The sequence below is a fragment of the Equus asinus genome, chromosome 2, assembly GCF_041296235.1.
Source record: "Equus asinus isolate D_3611 breed Donkey chromosome 2, EquAss-T2T_v2, whole genome shotgun sequence".
In the NCBI taxonomy this organism is placed as follows: domain Eukaryota; kingdom Metazoa; phylum Chordata; class Mammalia; order Perissodactyla; family Equidae; genus Equus; species Equus asinus.
In genome coordinates, this window is record NC_091791.1 from 65,038,811 (window position 1) to 65,062,150 (window position 23,340).

General features: G+C 41.7%; 1 protein-coding gene across 22 annotated transcripts in view; it reads right to left on the minus strand.

Annotated features, from left to right (window-relative positions):
* The window catches only part of KCNMA1 (potassium calcium-activated channel subfamily M alpha 1), a 714,937-nt gene that overhangs the window by 147,448 nt on the left and 544,149 nt on the right, over positions 1-23,340 (minus strand). For all 22 annotated transcript variants that reach the window (XM_014836994.3, XM_014836959.3, XM_070491092.1 and 19 more), the window contains 2 exons: positions 21,015-21,124; positions 8,536-8,604 (listed from right to left, as the gene is read on the minus strand). In XM_014836994.3, the coding sequence (XP_014692480.3) occupies positions 8,536-8,604; positions 21,015-21,124 (179 nt within the window). The remainder of the gene's footprint in view (positions 1-8,535; positions 8,605-21,014; positions 21,125-23,340) is intronic.

Below are 23,340 nucleotides of genomic sequence, written 5' to 3' on the forward strand. Positions count from 1 at the left end.
GAACCTAGAATTACCCTGTCCTATTTCAGAGTGGTAGAAATAGATTAGCTGACAAAGTTGTGTTTGGACTGACAGAAGAGATAAATGTATACTAGTCTAATAAATGGGTGAAATAAACAAGTTTAATTTTATGCAGATCAAAAACAGAATACAGGAATGTTTTACACAGAGACTGAGATGAGGCTCTGGGCTGAATGGACAGGCAAGTTGGGTCACTAAATGCAGCAGTATATACAACAGAGAGATTCTTTGATCTGAAAAGCTGGTATTTCAGGTAATAAATGTTTGGAATCAGGCTAAAGGAAGTCCTCAACAGTCTAAAACAATCAAAATGGAGGAGGACAATTAACATGTAATCTTTTTCTGCTGGTAAAACCATTCCAGAAACGTGCTGTAGCCAATGCAGTGATGTAGCAACACAGGAAGGACTCAGGTGAACTTTTCTTCTGTTGGGACAACTCAGAGTAGATGATTGTCGCAAAATAATTGTCATCATAAGAATATCCACTCTTACCCATAACAAGAGCTAACAGAAGGTGACCAATCCCGTGTCATCGCTGTTTTTAACGCTAAATAACAGCAAGAGTCCATGAAGATTTGACTGTTCTGCCCGAGAACCACAGGCAACAATGAGAATCCTCACAAATCAGGAAGCAGCAGGCCACACTGACAGCACAGCTTGCAATGGGCAGCAGCATTGTACAGGCACCGACTAATTACCCTCCACCCACTCTTCACGCTGGTCTATTAGCCCTCTGACGTTTCAAGATCACGAGAAAAGATTCAGACCTTATACAGTTTAGATGGATTCTTTTTTCAAAGCCAATTAAATATGTTGTTTTAGAAGGCAGAATTCTGGATTTTACACATTTTCTTACCCTCTTTCCTGCAAGGCAGTTCTTATATGCCCTGGCTCTGTAATTAGAAATTGGCTCCAAATTCCAGCCTTGCTATTTAGTAGCTGTCTGATTTTGGTGGGTTACTAAACCTCCCTAAAACTCAATTTCCTCATCTACAAGTTAGGGATGATGATAATCACGGTCTTTCTTCAGAGAATTAAGGGAGATAATGCCCAGAAGGCTAAATGCATGTTGGTTCCTGTTACTTTTATTATTTATTATTGTAAAAAAAGCCAAAAGTATATTTCATTTCCAACGGAATTTTCAGATTTTCTTTAGCTGGCTCCATGGAACGGAACACAGGACTTCATATCAAAATATCCTGTCTACAATGAGATGAAGTTACAGGGTGAAGAACTGTACAGTCCAGAATATTGTACAAGGACACACAAAAAATTCCAGGTACTTCTGGGGTCTAAAGGAGTTAATTCCTAAAGTAGGAAAAGTCTACTTTCTAATATGTATTCATATAAGAGTATAAAAAAAGCTTCTGAGTGAAAAAAACCCTATCATGATTTCAACAACACAATTCAAAAGGAGAAACTGGACACTCATCAGTGTCTGGGTGATACATATGTGTAAAACAAGCCTCGCACAGAACCATTTCCCATTTGTACATTATGTGCTTCAGCAGCTGCACTCCCATGATCCATCCCACTGTGTCATGGTGCGAATACAATGATGGCAAGGCTCCTATCAATGGAAAGTTTCTTTTCATTTCCTCTGTCCTTTATCAACAGTGAACAAGAAGTGGCCTCCAGTGAGCATTTGGGATTGGCATTCCAGAGACTGTAGGTTGAAAGAATTTATTATAGCCTTCAAGCTTGCTTTAGTCAAGAGGTGGAAAGGAACGATTTGGGGCACAGATGTAAGGCAGATTTTTTTCAAGTCTCAGGTTTTCTGCCAATGTTGGTTAAACAAGCAGGTGCAGTTGTCAGGCCTTACAAGTTCAGGTTCTGGCCCTGGGCATGTGGATGCAGCTAAGCCTCACTCTCCTCGTCTGTAAAACGGGGTGAATAATCACTAGCTTACAGTGTCACTAAGAGAATTAAAGTACATACCATGTGCTGAGTGACTGTCACATAGTAGATCCCTAATACATGGTCACTATTAATGGTAAGAAAGGTGATTACAGCAACTAAATGAGAAGTAAATAATCTCTCACAGCATCATAGCTCTCCATTTTGTTCTTGGGTGCTAATAAACTACCCAGGAGGTACCCATTGTCATTGAAAGACCTTTTTACTGACTGCAGTATCCAAAACATCTTATTGCTGCACAACATCTGGAGATGGGGTAATTTGGACCGGCTTTTGGCTGCACAGTGTCTCTGTTCCTTAAACCTTATGGCTGATTGTGTAAGGCACCAAAGAACCTCCAAACGACATGACTGACCAAGCTACTCCAGGATGCCCTCTTGTTCTCTATGACGGGGTGAGAGGGTTTAAGTCATCTCTGCATGAGGTCTGAGGCTGTATCATTCACAGCTATCTGGATTAGGCTAAGGCAGACTTCTGGGTGGAAATCAAAAGGATGAGCCCAGCTCTTGAGAATAACGAAGGAGAGAAGTCTAGATACACAAAGATGCCCATTGTGCTGGATTCCACTCATATATTTAAGGGTTTGGCAAAGAATCATGTGTCCCTGATTCCAGGGGACCACTACTATAGTACTCCCTGTGTAAAGGTACAAAGTTTCAAAGACTTTGGGGAAATATATTAGCCTTTTCAATATTTTAGACATTAAGTCTTCTATGCACATTCCACATCTATAAAGTTTAAATAAAGTTTAATCTTTCTCTTTCAAAAATATAAAAAGATAAGGATCCTAGACGGAAGTAACTTTTTTTCCCGGCAAAGTGCCTACTACTCTTAGAATTTGTTATTGACCTTCTAATGGGAATACACAAATCTTTCCAAAGATCTTTGATCTCCTAAAAGAATATCCAATGTCAAGTTTGTTTTGTTCTTATGACTGCCAAAGGTCTCCCTCCCTGTGCATCACTTGAAATTAATCTCTGGCTCCAACTTTGTCTAATTCACTAGTTTATCAGAGATAAACTTTGAGATGTGTCATGTGGAGAATCAAGAAAATCTCTAAGAAAAATACCCACAGATCAATTAGCAGAATTCCATTAGGGACATCTTGGCAAGGGCAAGCTTTCTCTCATTTCAAGGAACCTATAAATGATCCCCATTCTTGTATGACCTTGTTCATTTCCAGTGAAAACATTCAGTGGCAGCTGGAGGCGAAAGGCTGGTGTGGTCTCTTCCCCAAGGATTCTTGATCTCTCTTTTTCTTTTGCTCTTAGGCTGGTTTTACAGATTTTATTTTTTTTCCTTTTTCTCCCCAAAGCCCCCCAGTACATAGTTGTATATTCTTCATTGTGGGTCCTTCTAGTTGTGGCATGTGGGACACTGCCTCAGTGTGGTTTGATGAACAGTGCCATGTCCGCACCCAGGTTTCGAAGCAACGAAACACTGAGCTGCCTGCAGCGGAGCGCGTGAACTTAACCACTCGGCCACGGGGCCAGCCCCCTTTAGGCTGGTTTTGAATCTAGACTTAGTCTCTGATTCCTCACCCACTGTATGGAGCAAATACATATTTTGTGTAAGGAACTCACAGTTGGGTAAAGGAGTGAAAGGTCTGATCGCGTTTTATTTACTTTTGTAAATATGTTTCTCTTAGTATCAAGCTTTGAGCCCTGCATGCAATAGGCACTTTTCAACTGTTTACTGAATGAACGAAAAACATAAATCATTGGCCTCAGTTCCAAAAGCGTTCCTTTCCCTCTCTAGTAAGACCAAGCTACAATCTCATCGCTCATGCCAACCAAAGGAGGGATCACACTTCTTCTAGGAGGTGGGCAGATGAGCTAACAATCTCCTAGATGCAGAAAGTATAAATATGTAAATATAGAAACAGTTGGTAATTCAACTGAAACAGATATTTTTTAAAGGAAACTTTTATCCATTATGGATAAATATGACAGGTGTGTATTTCTCTCCTCCCCATTCCATTTTTGGTAGGTGTAATGTACCATTCCCCAAGCAAGTGCAAAAATATCACTCACGTGAAAATATAGTTTGTACTTGATACATGGTAATCATATGTGTCTAGCAAGCTAATGGGACTTCATTAACAAGAGCAAGAGAATTAGAACCATCAAGGCCTTCAGTTCATGCTGTGCCCAGATGAATCACGCCCCTGGGAAGTTGCCTCTCTGACCACACAAGGTCATAGACAATTGCTATTGGGTGGGGCTTTGAACCAATTGTTTCGCCTCTCAGGGAGCACAACTGCCCTCTGGTTGTGGGCTGTGTTAGGACACAGCCTACAGAAACCCCAAATCTCAAATCTTATTGCCTTTTTGGAACTTTTCATTTCTTCTGGGCTTTAAAATACATGCTGCTAGAGTCCCACACAACTAGACACACACACTTTTACTAATAAAATATATTTAGGAGACACAGTTGTGTATTCCATGCTTCAGTATACTTAAGCCCAGTTCACTTACACAGAGACAGCATAATAAAGATTGCTCCCAGTTGGTCAGACTTGAATGACCACCACTGCGGTCTGCCAATGATACGGGCAAAGACTTGCTTAGCCTAAATCAATCTCAATAATTTTAGAAATGGTATTTTAAAATATACTTTGCACATAAGGAAAAAAAGCAGCCATATGAGATGGGGAAGAGGTAGTTCCTTTGGGAAGGACAATGCGGGACATTTGGTTCTGGGAGCAAGCCATGTCACTTTCTGGTACACTTTAGGACAAGTCATGCCTACATCACAACATGCCTTCACTACAAGATAAAAAGACTCAAAGGCCAAAAGCCAACAGTAGAGGTGCAACCACTGTGGACCTCTGAAGATGCAAAGTGTTGCAGTAACTTCTCGCAGTTGGATCATATCAATACTACCAAACTGACAGGAAGCCACCTCTATTTTCACACATCTACTCAAAAAATCATATAAGAATCTGACTTTGGAAAGAATTTCAGATACACACACGCACACACACGCACACACACAAGTACAAACATAAATATGACAGTGATGACAACTATGAAGAAAAACAACTCTTGAGAAGATGAACTAGTAGGCATCTCAATGGTATGTTTTCAACAATACTGTCTTAGAGAACACATTATTGAAAAACTACAGTAAAAATGTTAACCCCCAAATTAAAAAAAAACAGTCAATGAAGATTTAGTCATGCTTCATGCAACATAAAACAGCAGCAAAACAGGGTGAGGTCACATGGTGAAAGTTGAGATGCTTCATATTAAGAAATATGCCCAAACACATTAGGAAAAAGATAAAGCCATGAGTTCATCTCAATAAACAGTACTCATTTAGTAAATCAAAAGTGATAATCTAGCAATTTAGTAGCAGTGTTCTAAGTCTGTACTGAGTACTGCCTGAGAAATAAAAAATACAAAATATTATCATCAAAATAAGTGTAAGGAAAGAGAGTTAAGTGTAAGGGCTTGGTCTCTGTTTTGTGGATAAAAGAACACAAATTCTGCTCTACAAATTCGAACTAGACACAGGGAGGAGGAGGTCACTGGGAATGTGGATGTGGTATGCAGACAAATGGCACCACAGAGTCTGGCGGACACCAAGACACATCAGGACAGGACAGAAACAGACACCAAGGGCTGGAGAGACACACCCTCCTTTTCAACTTTAATAACATTTGTTCCCATCATTGGTGCCAGGACTGAAAACGGGATCGTGCCTTTCATTTTTTTTAGATTTCCTGCAAAGAAGTTAGTGCGTCATCCAAAAGAATCAACAAATCCAACAAGAAAAGCAATATGCTACTTTCAATTTTTATGTACTCTAGTTGGAGAGGTGTTTATATAAAAATATACATATATATAAAAATATATATATATACTAGACAAGGGAATGAGATTATATATACATATACACATATATATAATCTCTATCTTCCTGAATTCTTGGCAAATGGTTAGTCCTGTGGTTAGAAGTGAAGACAGAGGGTGAACAGTGGAAGGAAAGTTAACGAAGAGTGCATACCGCTTTCGGCTTCTGCAAAACGACAAGAAAAGAGTTTAAAATCAAACAACTTGATAATAAATTGACTGACACCAGAAGGAAAGAAGGAATAAAACCTTTGTTTCGAATTATTTGAAGGATGTATGTGAAAACAAGGTTTTTCAGCAAAGCATGGAAACAGTATCATGGGGTGAAACAACCACAAAGGAGGTAGTTAAACACAGGTTGGAGGCAGGGGCGGGCAGGAGAAGCGGGGTTGTCTGAATTTTAACATCTGGTCACTGAGAAAACGTGAGAGGAAAAAAAATGCGAAATCTTTAAATGAAGAAAAAACTCAAAATTATTATCTCAGGAAGGGTCAAATCTTGATCCATCTTAACATAGATACTGTGTTTGAGAAGTCCTGTGTTTTCTCAAAGACATGATCCACATTCCCTCAAACACACCTTTTTCCACAAGAACCAACGTGCTTCCACACTGAGACCAAGCCACTTTTGAGGATTAAAGCTAGTAACCGCACACAGAAAGCCAAAACAAAGCCAAACAAGTTCTTTCTGCCCTTTTCTGAAAAAAAAAAAAAATCTAAAAAACTATCAACAAAGCTTTGTTGAAAACATCAGACTTGTGAATTAACTGGAGGGCCCATCAAAGAAAAGACTTTGTCTTCAGGGAGAGCTCTGAGTTATTTTCTTAGACTGGTGACAGCAGATTCACACTGAATCATTAACAGCCTTTCACCCTCCCTCCTTGTGACCAAATGGTGGCAGGTGGGAGATGACTGGTCAAGGTTCAGGGTGCAGTCTTCTGCCATGAAATTATTCTGGAATGGCCGAGAAACACTACTCAGCATCAGCATCACCCACATCATCACACTTTTTTGAGAGATGCACAAAAGTGATGAAGAGAGAACGCTGAATTACACAAAGATTTACTAACTTGGCAACATGAAGAATATCATTTGCAAAAACCCAGGATACACGTTTTCCCCAAGACAGGTACAAGTCAGTATTGGCAACAACATGGGCAAGCAGCAATCCCAGAGACATCCACCTTATCTGTTGAACAGCAAATATCCAGGGCTCTAAGGTTTTGCAAATAATGTTCTTCATTTTGCCAACAAAGAAAAGAAGAATGTATATCTGTATACATATTTGTTAACTGCTATGGCCATGTTCTACATGTGGTCACCAAATCTACCATTTTTTTTTTGAGGAAGTTTAGCCCTGAGCTAACTGCTGCCAATCCTCCTCTTTTTGCTGAGGAAGACCGGCCCTGAGCTAACATCCATGCCCATCTTCCTCTACTTTATACGTGGGACGCCTACCACAGCATGGCTTGCCAAGCAGTGCCATGTCCACACCCTGGATCCGAACTAGCGGACCCCGGGCTGCTGAAGCGGAACGTGTGAACTTAACCGCTGCACCACCGGGCTGGCCCCCCATTTTTTCTTTGTGCTGGTTGATTTGGATTTTCAAAATAGCTTAACATTTGATCAGATTGACTTTGTGAGCAATCTGATCTGGAGATTAAGGTAACAGAGAACATTCGATCGACTTGCTTACAATCCAGTGTTTTTGTCATAGAGACACAGACTGCACATTTGGAAGGCTGGCTTCATTAAGTCATTCATCCAGATAATGAAAACTCCTTAAATGACGATAGTAGGAAACTTCTAGTCTTGCCCTGCACTCTGCTGAGTTATTAAGGCCTATGTTGGAGTGCATCTGTACTCCACACTTGGGCATGTACAGGATGACTAATTTTCTATAGGTGGGAGCAAACCATGAATGTCATTTCAGAGGACAAAAGCCCGGGCATCTCTCAATGAGCTCTCTTTCCCCCAAAACCATTGCTAAGAAGTGGGAAGCAAAAACCATCTGTATTTCATCTGTAATGCGTACAGTACTCCATCAACAAAACTCCTTGTTTATGTGAGGCTTCCTTCTTCCAGCATGAACTCATATATTGACTGGGGTGTTATCTATTCCAACCAGACCCAGGTCCTCATCAGTCTGATTTGCACATAATTAAGTGCAAAATAAATAAATAAAGAGGGCTCCTGCCTCTGAGCCCTGCTCTCCTGGCTAATTTACATGAGGCTGATATTACGCCACCTGGATTTCAGTAGCACCGGGAGAAGCACATATGGTACACAACAGGCTGCTTGTAATTTGGCTATCAAGAGAGCTGGTATCTACCATCACAACTCTACCCCATGCTTGCTGTGAAGGAGACCAGAGTCCACCTGCTTTTTGCTCACAGCAGTAAAAAAAAATGGGTTTAGGACAGGGTCTGTCCCCTTGTTTCATGCTGAGGGGTGAAAAGTACAAGTTGACATGATTGGGTGGAGACTGAGATGCCTCATCGCTTTCCCCTGGAGAAACTCTCTGTGAATGCCCAGTGGGCTTGGGACGCCAGGCAGCTCTGAGATAGAAGCGGCAGTATTTAGTTGAGCATGCCTTGAAATGTGCCCTAGGGTCAGAGAGGTATTGCATCAGGGCTGCAAGCAAAGAAATAATGTGTAAAAAAGGAGAAGTGGACTGAGCGTTCTGTGCGCATTCTCACCATCATAATGTCAGCTGGCTGCTGGGTCATGCCAAACTTACCGGCTCTCTCGATTGGCGGACTTGTACTCAATGGCTATCATTAGGAGCTTGAGCTTCACAAAACACAGCCTGCAATGAAATGGAGAAACCTCCTAGTCAGTGCTTCTGAACAACCAGAGCCACATAACAAACACTGTTGCAACCTTTCCATCTCCTAATGCAGTCATTATGCAAGAGACCCTCATTCCACAGTCACTGTGCCAAAGGTAGGGGGATGGGAGCGACACCTCCCCATCTTCCCCATTAAACCTGATTTCTTGCAAGTGATAAGGCACTGAATGTTCCAAGTGCAAATTGCGCTCAGGTCTGGATGTCTAGACACAGACCCCAAGCAGGGATTTATGCCTGGGGATTAATGCCTGGCCAGATTCATTAGCTACTTAGTTGGGTAGTAAAATGTTAACTGCAGGGGGAGGGAGGTATTTGGAGCAGCTGGACCTGTTATTTGGATTCCATTTTGTCTTTTGTACAAATAGCTCATATTGTTGTTCCAAGCAGACCCCTGTGCGCTCGGAATGATGGTAATAATCTTTAGCCTCCGTGTAACTGCCCAGCACATGTCTGCAGCACTCTCACTCCTGGCTTCATCCAAGCTGTCTTACCTCATCTGCCCAGTGCTCATGCCCGCAGCCCAGACAGCTTTGAGGCTAGCTCATTCCTGCCTCCAGGCCTTCACTGATGCTGTTCCTACCCCCCGGGAATGTCTTCTCCTTGCCTCTCCACCCGACCCATCCTTCCAGGCCCATGTCAAATCTAGCCTTCTGTGTAGGTCTTCTCCAGCTGCTGCCAGCCTCTGATTTTCTATTCTCAGAACTCCTCCAGCACCTTCTCTGCAGCCACATCATTTAGCCCTTCGTCAATTTTATACTGACTGTGGCTACTCCTGATGTTTCATGTGTCTGAACTTTCTCTCCTCAACCAGCATAACTTCTTTAAGAGTTTGGGGCTTGTTTAAAATTCCCCATAGTGCCATATATGGAACCACTGATATAGAGAAGCTCAACAAATGAATGATTTCGACTTAGTGGGGTTCAATTCTTAGAAAATAATAAAAGGTCCAGTAAAATATTTATACACAAAGATGTTCAAGGTAGTAATGTTTATACAGAGTAAAAAAAATTGAAAGCAACCTAAATGTCCAATAATGAGGCAATGGTTAAGTAAAGTATGGTACAATATAGTAATAGCATTCAAAATAACTTTCTGAAGAATATTTCAAGGTAAAAGGTCAACAAATAATATTATATGGATATGAACATGTGAATAACATGATACAATTTGATGAAAATATATATTTATATGCTCATAGAAATAAAAGCTCACACCAACAAAAAAAGAATTATATATTATATTACAAGTTTCTACTATGAGCATTATCACTTACGTTTTATGGACATTTTGGATAATAAAACATTAGTTGACTGCTAGATTAAGAAATGAGCTGATGGTTATTTAGTTCCAGCATTCTAAGGGGGAGGAGAGGCTGGGGCACAGGTCAGGGCCTTTCTTGGTGGTCTCAATCCCCATGATATCCCAAAGAGGGAGATATTACCCTCGCTATTCACACTTCTATTTATATCTCTATTTTACGGGTAATGAAACTAAGGCTCAGAAAGCCCATGTAACTTGTCCAAGGTCTCCAGCTAGTGCCTGGCAAGATATACAACATCTTCATCCTCAGTGAAGCCTATTTTGTCTTGGGAGAGATAGGCAATAGGCAAATATATAAGTGAATAAGGAATAAATTTCCAGACGAGGACAAGTACTATGCAGAAAATAAAACAACCTAACAGGATAAAGAGGAACTTGGAAGGTATGTTATTTGCAATGGTCCAGGAGGATCATTTTGAGGAAGTGACCCTAGAGCACAGAGCACAGGAGCATGAGGAGAAGAGGCAGGCAATGAAAGGATCCAGAGAAAGAGCTTTCTGGGGAGTGGAAACAGCGAGTGCATGGGCCCTGAGGCAGGAAGAAACTCAGGGTTTTTGAGGATCAGCAATAAAGACAGAGAGACTCCAGCTGATTGAGAAAAGTCTAGAGTGATAGGTCTAGGGGCTAGGCAGGAGCAAGATCATGAAGCCTTTGCTGACCACGGCAAGGAGTCTGCAGCTTATTCTAAGTGGAATGGGAGGCTTTGTGTCAGTTTTAAATTGAAAAGCAACATAATCAGATGTGTTGGCCTTGTGGATGTGTCGCTTGCAGGTAAGGTACTGGGGAAGGCCCCATGCTCTCCACTGAGAATAAGAGCAACTGCTCATTCTTTCATGTGAAGTCACGGTCCCCGATATTGCTCTGAACAGACAGTCAGATTTCAAAGGACCACTTTCATCCAGGCATATTTGGGCCCTCCCAGTGATTTGCAGGTTTTCTGATTCCTGTCAGACTCTAATGACCTGGGCTTTGTGCTGATCATTCAGTTGGCTTAAGCACCAAGCCATGTATCCAACTACAGCTGGGAAAATGTTCTTCTTAATTTGTCCCATAGAGCACCGTCAACATGCACCATTGATGGGGCTGTTACTTCTGGAGCTTAAGTTGTTTTAAGTATCAGATGGCTTATGCAGTATTTGTTGAACCAAATTACCAGATTAAGTAATCACTTTCTAATGTAAATAGCACCTAAATGCCAAAAACTCAAAGAAAAGACTGGTCTTAACTTAGCATGGATTATGAAGAGGCCACTCAGCCGTTATTCTATGAGCAACGGCCACACCAGTTTGGGAGTCTGGCAGTTCATGGGATCAAGGATCTTAATTGCTGTAATGACCTGATCCTACCGGTGAGAAGGGAAGAAACAATTCATAGTAATGGTGAAGTATGTCTTCCTAGCTACTACGACACCATTTACCAACTAGATTTAAAAGAAAGGAGCTTTCTAATGCAGAAAAGTCAATAAAATCTATGTGGCCTTGTGCACATTCCTTAATCTAGCAAGGAGTGGGCCAGCAGATCTCTGAGTCCTCTTTCACAACTTTCAAATACATATCTTGGTTGATTCTATATTGCCTTATGGAAGTCTCTTTTTAAGAAGCCCTCTGGCCCAAAACAAACCTTTGCTCACTAGCCGAAGACGCAAAGAGGAAAGGGACAGAGTGATATAAACCAGGTGATCATATGCAAATAGTGCCACAGCTGCAGATTTTCAGACTCAGGCTCCCAAGGTTGGCTGGGCCTGTCCTTCTTATACAGATGACCAACTGAGGTCAAAAGAGGGGAAAGTGACTTGCCCAAAGTCAAATGGCCTTTACGTAGAAAAACAAAAGTGGAAATCAAGCAACTTGTTCAAGGCTAAACAACTTTTATGTAGAAATGTCAAAGTAGAAATCAAGTCTCAGCGCAGTGTGCTACACAGACGCTTCTCATCAAAGCAGAGGAAATGAAGTGGGGGCCAGAAGCCCAACAAGCAGACTTGCTCTATTTGCTCAGTGCAGCGTTTTTAAAAAACTGGAATTAGATACCAACAGGTGATTTCATATAAAAATTAGCTTTTCAGCTTTCCTTGATAAATCAGATATGGCCACCCTGGAGCCACATTTTGTATGGCTAAAAGGGACCAGAGCTTCGAAGCACTTAACCCTCTGAATGGGACATGTGCTCTCCAATGAGCCACAGTCCCCACCGCTCCCTGTGTCTCAGATCTCCTCTCTCTTCCACTCTTTGTTGCTAATGGCCTGCCCCCTACAGGCATCTAAGCTTTTAATCTCTGCTGTAATGAGTATCGTCTGGAAGTTTGCAAAATACAAATCTTGAGTAAGTTACAATTTACATTGGAAACACAACTATGTCTCCCCCTGTTAAAATGACAGTTTTTTGTTAGATTCTGCCACAAAGAGTTGCCAACGTCAGGGTCCTGGGCTTAAGGCTGCAGCAGAGGTGCAGCCTCTGTTGAGGTGCCAGTGGAGAAGAGCAGATCAAGGCAAGTAAACAGGAGACTGGGTGTTGGATTTGTGGTCATCACTTGTTTACTCATCTCTCTGCCCTCAAGACTGAGCTTCTTCAGTGCAAGACATGGCTTTGTCTCCCTGGTATTTTGCAAAGAGCAGAGAGTAAGCTTTGACTAAATGCTGATTAAATACATGTATGAAAGACTGGGGAGCAGAACGTCATGAGTTGCTGGAATGACACAGAGGAGATAAAGTGGTAAACTAGGAAAGGCTAGTTTAGGCAGAGAAGGCTTGGAAGTGGGTACAGAATCCTGAAACAAGATGCTTCTTAACTTGTCTTGCTCCTTAGAAGCAGACAGATTGGAAAAGAAGGCCGTAGAAGGAAGTAACAGTGACATGCTCTGGGGATCTAATTTTTGCCTTCAATCCACTATGCCATGATGTAAGTACAATTCTAAAATATAGACAGCAATTTCTCCTTGGGACTGTCTACAGATCCTGTTCCAAGGGGTTCATTCTCAGGAATGGGCCTTCAGACTACCTGGAACTGATGTCCTGAGATTACATATTTACTTGCATTATTCAATATCATTTTTTTGGTGAAGCAAAATGGGCTTTGCTCAACCAAGCTCTATAGTCATTCTATGGCTTTACTCAGTCTATGGTGTTTTAACACATAGAGGACTAGGGTAGGTGAGAAAAAAGGCTTAGGGTGAGGTAGGGTATTAGAAAGAAGCAAGAAAGCTTTCACAATGTGACAAACAGGAAGAAATTAGCCTTAAGATAGCCAGAATTTATCTCTTGGTTTCTAAAATAAAATGTCTCAATATGTCCAATGCAGAAAGTTGTCACCGGTTGCAAAAATAATTACAGGGGAATAGAAATGCCTTCTTTAAAAAAAAAAAATGCCACGTCACAAAATGGTCTTAAACCAGCAATCTGCAATAAAACTGTTGTAATAAAAAGTTAGATTGCTTTCTTGATAATTATTAAGTAGAGGTCTACCAAATTTGACAACGACATTATACAAAGCCTTCTTTTTTTTACTGCCAACATCATCTGTTAACTACAGTAGTTTCAACCCAGATGTTCCTGAACAAAGGCTCTTAAGAATTAGAGTCCAACTGTTTCTACCTACCCGGAGGGAAATAAAATGTTCTTGCCATTAAATCAGTCCCCTTGACTAGAAAGATTGCTTGCTAGTGTGAATTAAGCATAGAAACTTGCGGTAAGGATTGCACCTTCTAATGTGCTCAGGAAGAGTACGCAAAGACGTGGTTTGGGGCTGCTGAAGATGGCTCCCCCAGGAGCGAGCTGGGCGAGGACAAAAGAGGCAGCTCTCACTGTGCCCTCCAAACCCAATTCCACCCAGAAGCACAGGCTCCTCTTCAGTTATCCAGAGGGACCCTGGGAATGTCAGGCTGACACATGCAATCAGAGTAGATGCAGATGGAAATCCTGGACATTGGGAAACCAGATCTTTAGGATCTAGGGGCTAGAATGAAAAAGACTTACATATAAAAGCTTTGATTTAAATGATAGGCTCTTGAAATGGAAACATCTAGCTAAAGAAAATTTGAAACGGTGTGATTTGTAAAACTCAGAACCAAGAAAACAGAAGTGATTTAAAATGATGTTTAGACTCCATTTCCAAATGACTTTGATAGAGGTGGAATGGGAAGCTTTGGAACACCCCCACCCTCAAACACACACACACACACACACACACACACACACACACACTCACCTTATCTCCACTAGCACACCTATGACACTTGAATTTAAAAATAATTACATTCTTTGATACAGACAATTAGAATTTTCCTAAAATGTGAATAAATGCACTTTTAGAAGGCTTTGCTATTATTATTAATCAGAAACATAACATGTAAACTGTGTGTTTGTTATGCATACCCAGCATCAAGTCAAGCCCCTAGCATTCATCCCATTTCCAATTGGACTGCATCCCTGACCCCTCCTGTAGAGACTTCTAGACCTGCCATTGCCTCTGTAGCCTTTGATAAAGGGTTTTAATGGATTAAAGGTGATAATAGAGTTTGGTTTGTTCACTAGCATGTAGAAGGGTAATTGGTCCTTTTCTGGGTCCCTGCAGCAGAAATAATCATACATACTGTATTACTGTTTTCCTATATGCTCAGCCCTATGTATAAGACCCCCAAAATAATTGGATGAATAGGGCTAGTTTTTTGAGGAAAAATATTTTTTAAATATGAGACTTGAGCCTCTCCACAAATTCTCATAAAATGCTCATTTCTGCAGCCTGGCTAAATAAATCGATCATATAATATTCGGGTCTGCCAGTTTCTTTATGCTCCATGTTCAAATTCAAATGTCTTTCTCTAAAAACTAATGATTTCACAGAACTCAAGTTAAACTAGCTGTAGCTTTCATTGGGCAGGAGACCCAGCTTTCTCTAGGTAGCTAGTCTTAAGTTTTGCTTTCTCAAGTGGCTTCACTAGAAAGACCTGTCCATGAAAACAACAAAGGATGAGAGCATGATTTTCTGAATGTTTAGGGGCCCTGAATGCAGGTGGATGAGAGGATAGAGAACCGCCCTCCACCAGGCCCCACACTCTTAAGCCAGCACAAGAGCATCCACACTTCCATCTGGACTTGAGGGCAGAACTCCTGCCCTTTAGCACAGCAAAGATCTGATCAGAGTTCCCCAAGTTACCCAGGCATTAAATACTCCACATCAAATCTGAATTTTAACTGCTCCATCATCTGCAGGGGACAAAGAGGGACACCTTATTTTAAATACATCCTTTGTCCTAATCCCCTCTGAGCTGTAAAACCTGATACAATTAAGATTTTATATTTTGCAGGTGATGACTGACTGGCTAATGCGCTCACTGTGAGATTCAGAACCTGGAACATAGTGTTCTTGCTCTTAGAGTAGCCCAACCTCTGAACCTGTGGTTTCCTTCAGTTCCTCCTTCCCTCGCTCCCTCCCTCCTCTCCCCTCTGCCTTCACTTTCTTACCTTGAGGCAGCGGGGTGCATCCTCACCTTTTCTAGCTCTCATCATAAAAACACTATCGCTGTTTCCCCCTGAAAACATCACATGTCAAAAGAAATCTGATTTTTCTTCTTCTCTCATCTAAAGGGGAAACCAATTGGCTGTTATTGGAAAATCTCAAAGAGACATGGGTGTTAAGATGGTTCTGTTTGGTACTGTGTACTCCCAGCCTCCTGATTCCCTACCACTTAGAATTCCCTTTTCCCTCTTTAGTTCCTCTCTGAATCCAACTGCCTTACAAGGCACAGCTCAAATGTCATTTCTTCCAAGAACCCTCTCCTGGTCACCTCCAGCCTACAGGGAGCTCTCTCTCCCTGTAACTCTTAGCATCCGTCCTCCAGTTGTATATATTCATCAAACACTTATCAATGGGTGTTTAGCTCTCCCTGAGGATGGGTATTATGTTCCTTGGCCAGACTGCAAACTCTCAGAAGGCAGCTGCTATAGGGAAACAGATCCTTTACCTGGCATTCACAAGTACTGGTATTAATCTTTTAATGTGCATATATTTGACCAAATCTAATTGCAGGTTCCTCTAGGGATGGCACCATGCCTGGCATACTGGCACACATATACCAAGTTCATTAAATATCTAATTGATTGACTGGCTGGTAACTGATGGCAGAATTTTCTAAAAGGTAAGAGTAAATATAACCTGGAATGCCACAATGTATTTCTTTCTTTCTCAATGCTTACATTATATTCCATGGGACAAGATAGAGAGGGGGTGGGAGGAAGAGAGGTAGGAGAGTGGAAAAGGATATTAACTACTACTGAGAGATAAGTAACATCATTCTTGTTTCAGAAATGAGGAAACTGGGGGGCAGCTGGTACCTAGCAAAGGAAGGAGGTATGCAGAAATCAAATACCTTGTCCCAAATCACATATCCAGCAAGTGGCTGATCTAGGGGTTTGACCCCAGGCCTTTGTGACTCCATAGCTCATACTCCATGACATCACACAGCATCTTATTATTGGAACTGCTCATAGTGTCAAACATGGCCTCATACCCCAGCCCCTCACTTCTGCCAGGTGTGAGCTAGCCATCTGCACCCTCCACAGTTGCCTGCTGAGGAAGGAAAGGAGTGGGAGGGAAAAGGAAGCAGGTAGTTTTCTGGTGTTCAGAGAACAATGGGTGGCACTCTCTCCTTCATATCCCAAAGCTCCTTGCCTTGATCTTACAGCCACACAGACCCAGGGGTAAGCCAGCCATGCAAAACCCAGGGGAGATGCTCAGGAGTTGCTGGAGCTTAAAGGGGCATCCTGGGGAAGGTCCAGAACATGTCTACCATGATCTCCAACAAGGCCAAGAGGCATCTTTGAGGGTTGCATCCTGAACTGCCCTTGTTTCCTCTGTACTTCTTTGCATTTTAGCACTTATCAGTTCTCCCACCCTTAAAGTGTTGTTACTATCCTTAGTGAAAACCTGGTGGAGAGCATTAAGGGGCTCAGTGCCCCCAGATCCTTTCTCTATATTGAATTGGATGAGGTCTGGGGAGTAGGGAGAGCAGTCAGAGGTTTACTTGGCATGGTAGAGTGCAGATTTATTCCTGGAGATTGTAGAATAGCCTAAGTGAAGAAGGAATGATGGCGAGCAAGCTCACACAAAGGCTCCAATCCCAAAAACATTAGCTTGCAAGATGTGGCCCACCTACGATTCTATGACTTGGCTACAATCAAAGAAAAACATTCCAGTCACTGAGCCCAAAGTGGGGAATAAGAAGAGGTTATTCCAGCCTGTGGTGTGGAGAGATGGAGTCAGTTGGGGCTCCCAGTCATCAGACTTTGAATCAGAATCACCCGACTTGCATGTAAAAGATTCAGATTTTTTAGAACTTATCCCATACGTTAAAATCTGGAAATGGTGCCTAGAAACCTCTCCACTTAATAAGCTCCCTAGGAGTTTCTTAACTAGCCAGCCTCATCTAGCAGCTACTCCAAGCTGCTCCCAATTGCAAGAGGCCCCAGCATCGAAATCCTGGTTCTATAACTTGTCGGCTAGGTGGCTTTGGAAGGGGCACCAACGTCCTCTGAGTCACAGCGTCCTCATTTATAAACAGAGACAGTGATATTAATATAAACCTCACAGGATTGTTGTGAGGATTAAATGAGAAAACATAAATGAAATATTTAGAAATGATATTGCATTTTGCCTAAATTAGTTACTGTTTTTGGAACAAAGCTGCATCTTCTAGTGATATACATGGTGAAGCCAAAAGGCTGGTGCAGAGAAGTCAAAATGTATAACTGGCATGAGTCTCACCTGGACAGGAGAGCATCTCTCTGCTTGAAATTTTTAAAAAGCTTGCCTCAGGGTGTCTTCGGCCCCTCTTGCCTCTCTTCCTCCCCCATTCTGTTCTCTTTGGAAACAACTTCAAATTTCACCCCTTTCTCCTTCCCCTTTATCTTTTCATAGAATGACTCTCCCAGCTTCTGAGAAAACGCCAACCTCTCCCGTGTGATGACTCCACTCTTCAAGGGGGCTCTGCCAGCTCAGGGCAAGAGCAAATTTATTTCTTTTCATGCTTTAAGACGTTATTGGCTGCATATTGTTTTAATGCAGCAGGTAATTACAGAAACTGCTCTGAAAATCTGTATATTTTATCTGTGCTTTATTATACCCAGAATAATCCCCAATTCTTTTTCTTCTACATGAACCAGCTTAAAATATATTTTGGCGTCCTTTATGTCATCTTGAAATTGAATAGCCAATTCTTACTGTAATGAAAATACTTCTGCACCAGCCTGGTGATATACAACACTACACTCTAATTACGGCTGTGCTTTAATTAACCTGAATTGAAGAGTGTTATCATTAAACTGCTGGTAACTTTGAGTTATGGCTTTTCTTTAATTTAAAGTAGAAAGCACAGATAATTAAGCCTCCAGATAATCAAATGCTTGAGGAGAGCTTCAATGTTTTGGGAGGTTCCTAAATCTCATTAAATGTCCTTTCTTTATTGATTATTTCTACCTCTGCTGTATCATTGTGTTAAACGAATAATAGCACTAAGTTGAACACATTCTCACTCACATCAGAAGTTTCTTTGTATTGCAGACGCTGTACTGAACAAATACTAAATTCTCTGACAAGAAGGTGTGTCTGAGGCGTTTTCTCCTCCTTGGCGACTGTTCTAAACTTGGAAATCTATCAAGGGAAATATTTTCAGCAGCCACTAGTGTCCAGCACTTTAGCTGGCTCCAAAGGACAGTGAAGTTTCACACCACACAGTGGGTCAGAGTTGGCAAACTGACAGGTCTACAGGGCCAGGCCTGGGATGTAAATGCAAATTTGGTCTGGTTTAAGACATCAGGGAGGGGAAGGCCTACACTAAACCCTTTCTTACAGCAGACTGGAGCCAGTGAGCATTTGGCAGAAATGCAACTCCTGTGTTGGCTCCTCAGATTTTCAAGAGAGGCCAGAAATCCAGTTTTTACGTGAAATACAACTCTTTTGAAATATTGGCAACTAACTTTTAGGAAATTAAATACTGTATAGGGCAAAAACATGAGTCAAATTTACCCTGTAGGTATCACAGTTGCAGCCCCTAGGGGTAGCAGTCCTAATCCTCTAGGTTAACACTCTTAAGCTTGGTTCCAAGGAGCAGAGTAAGAGAAGCAGTGGGAAAGTCCCGAGGGAAAACTTATGTTAGACATAAACACCGGTCAAGCCAGGGAAAATCAACAGCCAAGGAAGGGGGCTTCGCACGCTCCCCTGCTAATGCCCCCAATGCCAGAGGATATCTCCAGGCCCCGGCAGCTCTGCTGTGTGCTCAGACTATCCCTGCCTTAGCTATAGGGGGCCTCGATTGCCTTTTTATAAAGCCAGCTTCTATTGTAAGTCCTGAATTCTCCTGGGCTTTCTATCCTAGGCAGGCCAAGCTCCAAGGTGGAAATGATCCCCTGGGACAGCTTCAGTGTTCCAGGACCCAATGTCTCTGAATGGTTAACTTCTTTGTGTGGCAGAAAGAGAAATAGCTCTCAAATAAAGGAACACGTGGGAGTTACAACAGGGCATCCATTTTCAGAAAATAACTCCTTCCGAATCAATTACCTATTCACTTTTCCAGTGCATTGAGCATTTAGACTTTCCCTTAGAGACAGGGTGGGAAATGTCAGTAAACAGCCAAACCATTTTGGACTGCTTCAGGTCTGGGCCAGGGACGGAGAGAGTGCGCCTGCTGTGCTCACTGACAGGAGGCTCCAGGCAAACACCAGACTCCTAGGCACTCTGTCCCCTCTCCACTGCACACCGACAGGAATCCGTGAGACAGAGGAGCCCGAGAGCCCCCAGGACTAGCCTCTTCAGATCTCCCTTTCCAGAAGGCAGGTTTGGTGTGTAGACAGGCAGACAGCACAAGAGAGCAGCTTTGCTTCCTCAGCCCAATGGGTTCCCAGATTCCCATTTCTTCCTAGTTTTTATCAGTGAGACTGAGCTTATCAAATCCTTTGCTAAGGTGTTGGTAATCAGGCTTAATTAATCAGGGAATTTCAGGATTCCCAGGAAAATTGTGTTTTCACAGGGGACAGAGCCCCTGTTTGACTTAAACCCAACATCTGAGATTCTAAGTGGGGAATCGGAGGCAGTGTCATTAAGGAAGTTTCTTGGGGACCAAGACACCTGGAGCTTCTGAGATTATACCCCTTAGGTATTCCCTGTTCTACCTCAAGGGGCCATGACAGGCTGGGACTGGTCCTGCTTAGATCCATCCTGCTGAGCCAGTATAAGGACAAGTTAAGCCTTCTTCTTTTTTTTAGTGAAGAAGACTGGTCCTGAGCTAACATCAGTTGCCAATCTTCCTCTTTTTGCTTTAGGAAGATTGTTGCTGAGCTAACACCTGTGCCAATCTTCCTCTATTTTCTATGGGGGATGCTGCCCCAGCAAGGCTTGATGAGCGGTGTGTAGGTATGTGCCCAGGTTCTGAACCAGCAAACTCCAGGCCACCAAAGCGAAGTGGGCGAACTTAACCACTACGCCACTGGGCCAGCCTCAAGCCTTCTTGTTGTAACACGGTGGTTGTCCACGTTGGGCCAAATTGCTAAGGACTTTTCCAAGGCCTCCTTCTGTACATTTGGTTCCACATTTTCTCAGCAAATTGAGGACACACTTTGAACAGTGGCTTCTCTGATGTCTCTATGATCTGATTTAATTGAAAAAGAGATTAAAATCCCTTTCATCAAGGAGTTAGCAAGATTGGTTTGGCCTGGTAAAATCAGAAAGTCATGGGTTCATGCCACCCTTCACAAATGAGTCTCTGTCGCAGGAGAATAATTCAAGACAAGCAGGAAAACTGCAGTTCATAATTTCGTACAAATGATACGTCCAAGCCTGAGATTCTCAGGACTGGAGGGAAATGTAGGGCCAGCAGAAATCCCCAAGGCAGGGACCATGTAATGACCCACTTTCCCACTCATCGTACAAGGCTGAGCACACAGGATACCCTCAGTAACTGTTGAGTGCCCCAACTGTGCTGGGCAGAGGTGGGATGTCTGTCCTACAAGGGGCACATTAAATATCCCTGAGAGCCAAAGAGCGTATGGTTAATGGTCACTTACTCACAAACAGTAGGGAAGGACAGACCCACAAAGGCACTGGAGAGATATTCTGTGTACATTTCATTTGAGACTCCTTCCAAGTAGTACTTCTGCCACGTGTCTTCCTCAATCTAAAAGAGAACACAAGAGGAGGGTTTAAGATATGACAGTAGGATGGAAAAGGGAAACTTGAGTTATACCATTTAGTAAACAAATGAATGCACTGGTTATGTGATGGTGACCTTCTTTAGCAACCAGGCACACAATTACACAGCCCACATGAAGCTTTCCATGACCCTAAACTCATAGACTACAAGTATGTCCCCCCTAAGGCACCACCTCTTTTTAACCTGTGTGTTTCCCAAGGGTGTGGAGGCATGGGCGCTCACTCACAATGCTGGTGGGCAGGTAAATAGATACAATTTTTTGGAAAGAAATTTTACAATTGTTGTCAAAATTTATAAAAGTACATAGTCTTTTACACAACAATTCCATTTTAAGCGTTCATAGCAAAGAAACAAGCAGACAAGTATAAAAGACATGTATAAGAATATCCCTTCTATTCATGCAAAATTGGAAATAACCACAAATGGTATGTTTATTCAATGGAATAGAGAAAAGCAATTAAAAATTATGATGAAAATGTGTACCTGTTCATATGGAAATTACGTAAAAAGGTACAGTACTAGTAGGTATAGTCTGATCCTATTCTTTTAAAACATACTATAATTACCTGAATGTTGGTAAAGCCATAGAAAAATCTAGAAAGCTTTATACCAAAATACTAATAGTCGTTATCTCTGAGATGTAAAATGACATTTTTTTCTCTATAGATTTCTTCATTGTTTGATATTACAGTGAAACAATACATCTATTTCTAGTTTGGAAAAAAAATAGTAGATTTTTCCAACTCCACCTTGAATATCACAAAAGGTAAAATATAGTTTCAGAGTTATCTTACCCCAAATATCATTAAAATGCTTTTTTTTTTTCTAATCAATTAAGTTCAACTGGTTTTCCCAACACCCTTCTTCCTGGTAGTCATTTCTGGAAGGATTTTACATTAGAATCAACCTTTAAAAATTAAAAAGTGAGGGGGCCAGCCCGTGGTTGAGTGGTTAAGTTCACACACTCCACCTGGGCAGCCCAGGGTTTGCCAATTTGGATCCTGGGTGCCGACCTACACACTGCTCACTAAGCCATGATGTGGCAGCATCCCACATAGAAGAAATAAAATAACCTACAACTAGGATATACAACTACTGGGGCTTTGGGGAGAAAAAAAAAAGAAGAAGACTTGGCAACAGATGTTAGCTCAGGGCCAATCATCTTCACCAAAAAATAAAAAGAAAGAAAGAAAGAAAAAAGGAAGAAGAAGTTTCTTCTCCACAAAACAAGAAAAAAAAAAAGAATTCACCAATGACAGGAAATTTCAAATAACATTAGAAAAAAATTATAAAGTGAATAAGAACAAGAATGCTGATGATCTCAGGGATTCCCAAGACAGGCGGGCAGGCTGTGTGGTCCTGGGGTTTCTGCAAGCTGCTGCCTCCCACGTTCACCTCTACTGAGGTTAGCAAGAAGATGATAGGCAGTTTCCCAGCCAAGAGAAAGTGTCTCTTTACAATTTTTTGTGCTATATTGAATTAAAAGTCATCTTGCCTGTGGCCCAATAGCCAATGAGGGGAAATGCAACGTGTGAAGTTGAGAGAGTTGGAAACACTGGGAAATGCACACCTACCATCTACTTGGTGACATTCTGCAATACAAAAGCCAGGAATAATTTAGAAATAAATTGAATGCTCCCTGCTTCTATGCTATTTGTCTGCTTTGTGCTCAGTCTGGGGGATTAGATTATGTGGGTTAACTTCGTTAGCTTGAGCTGCTTCTAACCTACTCCCACCCGTTAGACATTAGCTATGCACTGCTGCTGGGTATGGGTTGTTTATCTACAAATTGGTCTTCCCCAGAGTGCGGTATTTAAAAAAAAAGGCACTCAACCATTTCTATTGTTAAACTGTATGATTTTAAAAATTAACTGCAATGTGTTTAGCTAAGCACAAACTTCTTAATTTCCTTGAATCATAAGATGTCAACTTTTTTCAAATAAAAGATATTCTTGACTTTATAAGCAAAAGTCATTAATTCTAACTAATTTGAAAAAATCCTAGTCTACATTAGTAAATAACTGAAAATATTTGTTTTACCAGTGAATAGGATACTATATGAGCAACCGCCAATTATAAATCCTTATAGTAGATATTTATGGGCAAGTAGTATTCTTGAAGTGGAAGAATTTAGCCTATTCTTTTAGCAAAGACATTCTTTTTATAATGTGTTATTTAAA